Below are 8,815 nucleotides of genomic sequence, written 5' to 3' on the forward strand. Positions count from 1 at the left end.
TATATATATATATATATATATCCTGGCTGCATTATTATTATTACTATTCTTATGACTCTTGTGGCTAAGAAAGAAAGGATTATTGTTACTATTAGTAGGGCAATGACTAGCTAGACATCCTGAGTGTCAGATGAAATGCCTTGTATTAAGTTATGTCCCTATATACTCTTGGGTTAAAATCTTGCATGGATGGACTTTGCTTTGTCTCTTTCTGGGGTGTTAATAAAATAAAGTACCAGTGAAGTACTGGGGTCAATGTAATCAACTGCCCCTTATCCACAAATTTGTGGCTTTGTGTCTATGTAAGAAACAATTATTAATTATTATTGTTATTATTATTATTAGCACATCAAACAAAATGCCTAGCTGCATTCTAAGTTCATATTCTGCTGAGGTCAACTTTGCCTTTCATCCTTTTGGGTTTGATAGAATTGTTACCAGTTGAATGTGAGGTTGAATTTTCAGATGAAAGCAAACCATTTCTTCAGAAAAAGTTAATGCTATCCAAGCTCTAACGTCTGGAACCCACACTTTTTTTCCCCTTTCTTTTTATTATTAGTACACATGTTCCTTCATTGTAAAAATGGTTCAGAATTATTTGATCTTTACAAAAGGAATCACAATTTCCCCTGATTTCTGAAAGATTAATTTTTAATTGTAAACGACCCCCTTTTTTTTTTTCTTTGTTTGTTATTATAGAATCGGTTGGGGAAGATTTTTAGTTGATTACAGTAAGTTACTTACATTCGTACACAGGGCAACATTCACCCAGGGCAGGTTGAGCCAGTTCTGGCCAACAAGCTCACCATGTCCCTCATGAATCCTGACCACATACAATGCTAAGCCAACATCAATGTCACAGCAACAGGGACCACATGTGAACTTGAACTCTACTTTTCATTACAATAAGTTAGAGGAAAAAAACCCAAAAAACCCCAACAGACAAACAATTCTATTCTTCAAGTTATTCTTATATATTATGAACCAATTATAATTTCAATGTTACATTAATTAATTCCTGCACATAAACACATGAGTATTCTGATTTTCTTCCTGCAATTATTCTGGACAATTCTTCATGTTAGAGGGAGGACCCTGCTCTCAAAGAATTAAGGCATTATTTCCTCCCTCCCCTCTCACTCTGCCAAATCTTTTGTTGTTTCTGTGAAGAGCAAATTTTGTCAAACTGTTTTCGTTTTTGTTGTGTTGTTGTATTTTTTCTATTGCTGGATAATTCTTTTGTGTGTTCAAGCAAATGTGTGTATGTGTGCATTACACACACACACACACACACACACACACACACACACACATATATATATATAGCGTGTGTGTGTGTGTGTGTGTGTGTGTGTAATTTATTGGCTTTTTGTGAAATTTCCACTTGAGTGTACTTTGGAGTCTCTTGCTTTACGTTTTCAGCAGTTATCGCTCAAAATCAATCACTGCACTGATCTATTTTTAGATGTTTCAATGTGCTGATTATGTAAAGCTTTCCTTGTTGTTGTTGTTGTTGTTGTAGCTAATTTTATTCCTAAATGATTTTTCTTTTCTTTTTTCATTATCAATTATCATGTTGATTAACTTTTCATGTTACATTTTCTGTCTGTTTTGAGGCTATGCTTACTTTTATCTTCATTCAAATTTTCGTTTTTTTCACTTTTATGGATTTTACTGTTAGTTTCTTTTGCTTAAAACAGCCAGTCTGTTTTTTAAAACTGGTTTATTATTGTTGCAGTTATTATTATTATTTATTATTATTATTATTATTTAGTAGTAATAGTTCTATTCATTTTAAATATCTGTATGTATATATGCACACACATACTCGTAGTTAATCAAAAATAGAATTTAAAATTCATTATTAGCAATAGAAGCAGTAATGGTTTAGAATAGCATCCTGTATATCTTGCTTAACATAGATATACAATTGAAAGCTTATCATGCAGATGTATAAAATGCACTATATATCTATATGAGAAGCTTTCTCAAGAACAGCAGTTTTGTTGTTTTCCTACAGTATATCTGTTAAGATATACCAGAAGCTAATTAAAAATTCCTAGATAAATACTGGTGATAACAGCCATTCTAATCTGTTTCTCAGTTGAGAAACAGATATTCTTTTGCATTCCTTTGAATTGATTGTTCAAATACTCTGTAGGATATAAATCAGATAAGCGCTTGAGAAAACTTAATAAAATGAAGAAATGTGTTTAAATTCTTTTACTATATAGATTCTGAATGTTTTGTTTTGGGATAACATGTTAAAGAAACGAAACTGGTGACAGTATAAAATATTTAGGACTAATTATTTAACCCTTCCGCATTCAGATTATGTTGTCAAATGTAGCACTTATTTATTCACATTGTTTTGAATTAATCATGCATTATCTCATAGCTTTGAGATTTCAATGATGTGGTTATTTATTGGTAGAATGATATTGTAGCTGTAAGAGGCCAGATCTGGTCAGTTTGAACTTAAAACAGATAGAATATTTGGCTGGAAATGGCCAGTTTAAATGATAAAGGGTTAAAGTAATTTCATGATTGATACAAAAAATTTAAATATATACTTTATTATTATGGTTTTCCATATATTTATTATATTGTCTGATGTATTTTGTCATGTATATACTACAATATATATAGTTTTGCATCATTTGCATGTGTTTATCTTACACACCACAACAACCGCAGATATTTTGCGGGGATTTTTCCTTGCACTTTTTTCTTTATAAAAAGATAAGTCTTTCGCAATGATTTAATTATAAATGTCCAATTGTGTATAAAATGAATTTATTGACTTTGTTTTTCCCTTTTTTTTTTTTCGTCTTCATTATGAACGTGTAGTTTCCTTGTTTTAATTATCACGCCATCTAATCCTGGGCTGTTTCTTGTTGCTGAACTAACGACTTTCTTATCAAGGGAAATAATAGGGATGTCTAAATATCTTCTTTCAAAACCCTTACACTCACAAATAACTGTTGCTCTCATTTAATACAAAGGGGTCCTATAGAATACTTATAAAAAAAAAAACCTATTTTTCAAGAGGTTTTGATTTAATCATACTTATTTTGTAAACTATTCTATCATTTCTAAGAAGTGTCAAGACTCTCTGAATCATTCAATATCATCACCATCATCACCACCTCCGTCATCATCATCACCACATCCATCACAAAATATTAACAATACTTTCCTTCACTAACACAATGTCTTTGCAATATTTTTATGTCATGAGGCAGTAAATTGGCTATGCTGTAAGTAGTTCAGTCAAAATAGCTTAGGTGTGTATATTTACATTCTAGGTTCAAATCTTGCTAAAGATGTTTTCTTCTTGGGTTTAATGAAATAATGTCAAGTACTTAAAGTCAATTCAGCTAGCTGTTTCTTCCCCTGAATTTTGTGGCCTGTGCTTCACTTAGAAGAAACTGACATTTCTGTTTTAAGCAAGTGGAGTAATATTCAATGTATTGACAGCATCGTCTCGCAGTGCTCGCTGCAGGATGGTATTGTTAACATGAAGGCGTCAGTGATGTCCTTGTTTGAAAAGTTAAAACAAACAGACAGACAAGCAAAAACAAAAGTGTTTAGTAACATAATACCGTAAATCCTTGAGTATAATCTGCACTTTTTTCCCAAAATTTAAAGGTCAAAATTTCTAGTGCGTACTATATACGAGGTTAAAAATGAGAAATATTTTCTAAGCAATGTCTGAGTATCTATTTGCTGTCCGGCAATGTTTATTCAGGCGCATTTTGTGATGTCGGGTGCAAAAATACCTTAAGCTATATTTATTTTTCACTGACGTTATTACTGTTATTTCTTTATTTTCTGCAAACAAAGTGGACAAAAAAGCTACGTGTTTGCATTATGTTATATATACAATAATAATAAGGGACGTTTACAAGCTAAAGACATTATATAGACTTCCTTGACTCAAGTTAGAGAAGGGGTGTGTAGGTTTTTCAGAGGTACAGCCCCCTAAAAATCCCCTGCGGACTATACTCGAAGATTTACACTACCTCAAATGAGAATAAATGTGCAAAGACTTACTGATTTGTTTTTAAGCAGTTGTGTTAGATAACAGGTTTGCTGGTTGTTGTTCCATAATGAAGGGTTAGTTTATTGGCTTTGATTGTAGAATGATTAATTAGGTAGTTTCAGTGCTGTATTTGGTTTGTAAGATAACTGAATTGAATTCATGTGTTGAGTATTTTGTTATGCCTTGGGAGGGTCGTTATGCCAAAATAAACACACACACTAGTTCTGTTTCATTTCTCTATTATTATTATTCATCAGTTGGTTGACTATTTAACCATTTAACTAATTGTTTCACATGATCTTCCTTCTAAAGACATTTATTTTGGCATTGTGAATTACAAAGCCTCACATTAGTTTCAGGTTAATTCAGTTTCCAATAACGGGTCCCCAATACCCCTCTTTCACTTCTCAGGCATCTAAGCTGGTGATAGGAAAATGGAGTGGGTGGTGTTAAGTTTTTCCTAGTGAGGAAAATATCCTGAATAAAAAGGGACATTAATAGATTAGTGTTTAAGAATGGGTTCTTTGAAGTGAGACAATAATGAGGCCAGTAAGAAGAGGGTGAATTAGTGCTACTAAACGAGTTCAGCTAGAGGTACTACTGGAAACATTGACTGAGTAATTAATTACTGAAGAATTAACTAAATAATCAGCAGTAGGTTTAATTGTTATAGTTTTGTGTTGTCAGTATTGTCGTTTTATAATTATTATTTCCTTTGTGGAGGTGCAATGGACTTGTGGTCATAGGATCGGGGTTTCGATTCCCAGACCGGGCGTTGTGAGTGTTTATTGAGCGAAAACATCCAAAACTCCATGAGGCTCCCGCAAGGGATGGTGGCGAACCCTGCTGTACTCTTTCACCACAACTTTCTCTCACTCTTACTTCCTGTTTCTGTTGTACCTGTATTTCAAAGGGTCAGCCTTGTCACACTGTGTCACGCTGAATATCCCCGAGAACTACGTTAAGGGTACACGTGTCTGTGGAGTGCTCAGCCACTTGCACGTTAATTTCACGAGCAGGCTGTTCCGTTGATTGGATAAACTGGAACCCTTATCATTATAACCAATGCAGTGCCATATATTATTTACTTTCCTGGAAATCAGTGCCCAGAAGTGAGTTACAATAATTTTATGTTAATTTGATGGTGTATTTATTTGTAGTGGTGGTGGTAGTAGTAGTAGAATTGTTTGCACATTGGACAAAGGTGCCTTGCAGTATTTGATCCTGCACCTTACATACCTGGCTTAACCTCTGCCAAGGTGAACTTTGCCTTTTGTCCTTGGTAGCAATCTAGTACTGGGGTTGATTAAATTGATTAACTACTTCCCTGAAATTTGCATATTTGTGCCTATATTAGAAATGATTATTGTTATATGCTTTGCCTCTTTTTCCTTCTCTCTAAATGGAGGGCTTTTGTCCTTGAGCCAAAACATTAAAAAGACAAAAAAAAGAAGCATTATTGTCCTTATACAATATTATCTACCATTATAGCTTCTTTAATGTCAGATTTGCAGATGTCTTACTTTTCTGTGACATTTCCTAGAGGGCTCTCACTCTTAAGAAATTTAGTGAAAGTGCTGTTGTTACCGTTGACATCAGGAAAGCTCTTGACCATGGCCACCATGCAAATCTCCTTACCATTTCTAGACTTCATTCATTTATTATGTCAAGGAGTGCTGATTTTCTATCTTGTGGGCTGCAACCACATTTCAAACACTAGCACTTCTCTTCAAGGCCAGGAGGTACTTCAGCTGCCCCAACAATTCTTGGTACTGCACAAAGCTCAGGTAAAGCATCCAATGGAGTGTTGCTGTCACACCTGAGACAGGACAGACATCCTAAATCACATCTAGATTTTCTGACCCTCCAACTGATTGGTATCAAGTCACTCAATGGCGCACTCCAGCTCCTGCCCCACAGACATGCTGTCTTGTCTCTGTCTTTTCTACTGCTGTATACATTGGCCTTTGTCCCTTGGAGCGGGCTTGTGATTCACTTATCTCTTCTTGCTACATCCATGTTGTGTCCAGCACATTAAAACCCTGCACTGACCACCACACCCAATACTTCCTTCCCACACTGTTGGATCTCCGGAATTCTCTCCCTGCTTTTATCTTTACTGCAGATTTCAACTTAAAACATTAAGTCTTGGGAGGCTTGTAAAGGCTATGGATACCATCCCTTTTTCCTGGTTTGACAAATTGAAAAAAAAAAAAAAAAATGTTAAATATTTACTTACATATCAAGTATTAATTTTAGATGTTAATTAGAAGTGAAATTATATACAGAAGAGCTAGATAAGTGCAAGGAATCTGTTACATATTTAAACCACGGTAGTTGTAGTTTATCAGAACATATTAACAGTCTTATACAATCGCATGTAATTCTACAAAATAATAGTGATCCGTTTTGGGTCAGCAGAACAATCTACTCTTACAAAACCTAACAAATCTTTGAAATAACACTGCCAATCTCTGATATTAAGGAACTTTCTTGAACCATGTAACATTCAAAATTTTCCTCAAATTCACTTCACATATCTATCTGATTTATCAGGTCTTATCAACATCAATTCTTAGTAAATACCTTTTGTCACGCTTTATGCAAGATACCTTTTTTTTTTTTGTGTGTGTGTTTAAAGAAAGAAACCTTGATGTATGCGTGTTTATTTAGAATGAACACTTTATTATTGCAAGTACTGCTGTAATCTGTGTCAATGTAGGAATCATTGTCTCATGAGGCAATAGAAGCAGCAGCTCTGTAGGTGTCTCGACCTCTTCTACTGTAACACCAGCACTACCTGGGGCCACCACCACTAATGCAGTTGATGAAATTCAGATGTAACAACTCGGGGGCTAAATGTTCCTGTTATCCACCATGCTTGTTCTTGCTACACTGTACATCCTCTCTTTCTTGAACCAAGTGTAATGGCTTGTTTACTCAGCAGCTTCCAATAATTTTCTAGTAATTTTCTTTTCTCTCCTTGGCAGCTAATCCATGATTCCTGAGCATTGAGTGACTACTGGTTCCAACAAATCCTCTTAACACCTTTACTTCAGTTGAAATTGTTAAAGTACTGTTTGTAGCCCAACCTTGTAAAACCCTCGCCAGCAACGACTACCCAAACAGACCCCTGGGTTGGAGGGTTGATGCCTGAGTGGTGTTGAGGTGTTATCTGCCAGGAGTAGAAGGGTATCACCAACAAATGGTGGATGCAGTGACACACTTTTACAGTGCATGGCCCCATGCTACTACTACAAAGGTGTACCAGTTTCAGTAATCACTAATCAATGTTGCTAGTGCCATTACTGTTGTATATCAGGGAGCCCATGTTTGATCTTTGATGGATCAATAAGTTCAAACCGTAAAATAATTTCAAATGTCTTTTTTTTTTTTTTTTTTTTTTTGTGGGTGGGGTGATGGCAGTGATGCAGGGGAGAATAAGAGGAGAAAGATGAAACATTTGAGTTTTAGAGGGTTGATGTGACTACAATATATAGAAGATTTATATATTATGTACATAACAATTTAGAAACTTGTTGAGAGATATGAAATAAATCTTAACAGTTGAACTTGAAGTAGAATATACTATATATATATATATATATATATAGTATATACTATATTATAAATGTTGTAAAAACATCACATAAAACTGAGTTTGACTTTCCCATTCGTCAACCAGTTTTGGATGAGAACCAAAACTGTCCAATGAACAGGAGCATGAAACTCTGAGTAACAGTTTTTGTGATGTCTTTGCAGCTTTATTAATAAAGCATATTACTCTACCTCTGGTATTCGAGTACTATTTTTTCCACCTTGTTTCGCATTTATGTGCTTACTCTGGTGTGTATATATATATATATAAAATAGGTAGGTGTTAGTTAGGGAAATAAAAGGTCAGTATTTTTTTTCCCCCTAAACATTGACAGCCCTTACAAAATTTTTTACATTATTTCTCTTAATTTTTTTTTTTTTTTTTTTTGTCATATTCTTTCTGAAAAATTAATACAAAGGAGGAGTTAAGATTTTCTTAATGACTCTTGCACTCGTTTTGTCATATTTTTAAGCAAATTGTTTCTCTTTTTTTTTTTTTCTTCCTAATAAAGGAATTGTAATGTTTCTACATCTTGAACTATTATTATTATACGGTCTTCTCTCTTTTTTTTACAGTCATATGACAATATTATTATTTCCTCTATTTATCAACTGTCGTTGAAACTGAAAACTGCTACAGATAGGACTATTCAAAAATTGAGGTTTGTTGTTTTTGTTTATATATTTCTTTCTCAACTTCTTAATTCAGTTTAAATGATGAGAGAAAATTGCCATCAGATTTCAAAGTGTGATTGAGTGACACTCACACACATATCCATTTAATGGCTTTGTTGTATATTTGTTACTTGTGAAACTGTCCCACCCATGCTAGCATGGAAGGCGGACGTTTGATGATGATGGCCACAAGAAGATTTCTTATGATTGGGTCCCCTTCCTATTGCCAACCCTCATCTACCTCAATGAATAGTGTATGACCCATTCAGGCCTGGAAAAATAAATGTTAAAATAGTGGATGATGATGGCAATAATTAATCATTAGAGAATTTAGACAAAATGTCTTGTGGCAATTCTTCCTGCTTTTTTTTTTTTTTTTCTCTCCCAATTTTTTCTGGGACCACCCTTGCCTTCCATCCTTCCAGAATTGTCAAATATTAAAGTTGACATAATAAACTATCTCACTTCTTCACAATTTATGGCTTTTTGGCTTTGTTA

At 34.2% G+C, this 8,815-nt stretch overlaps 1 protein-coding gene across 7 annotated transcripts in view; it reads left to right on the forward strand.

Annotated features, from left to right (window-relative positions):
• LOC106869485 (centrosomal protein of 170 kDa) overlaps window positions 1-8,640 on the forward strand; it is a 393,016-nt gene extending 384,376 nt beyond the window's left edge. For 4 of the 7 annotated variants that reach the window (XM_052973755.1, XM_052973756.1, XM_052973758.1 and 1 more), the window contains one exon: window positions 8,219-8,371. In XM_052973755.1, coding sequence (XP_052829715.1) covers window positions 8,219-8,356 — 138 coding nt within the window. In that variant the 3' untranslated portion in view covers window positions 8,357-8,371. Of the gene's footprint in view, window positions 1-8,218 lie in introns of all 7 variants that reach the window. The other 3 variants (XM_052973757.1, XM_052973759.1, XM_052973762.1) reach the window with 3 other exon arrangements.
• Window positions 8,641-8,815: the final 175 nt, after the last annotated feature.

Source organism: Octopus bimaculoides, chromosome 16 (assembly GCF_001194135.2).
Source record: "Octopus bimaculoides isolate UCB-OBI-ISO-001 chromosome 16, ASM119413v2, whole genome shotgun sequence".
NCBI lineage: Eukaryota > Metazoa > Mollusca > Cephalopoda > Octopoda > Octopodidae > Octopus > Octopus bimaculoides.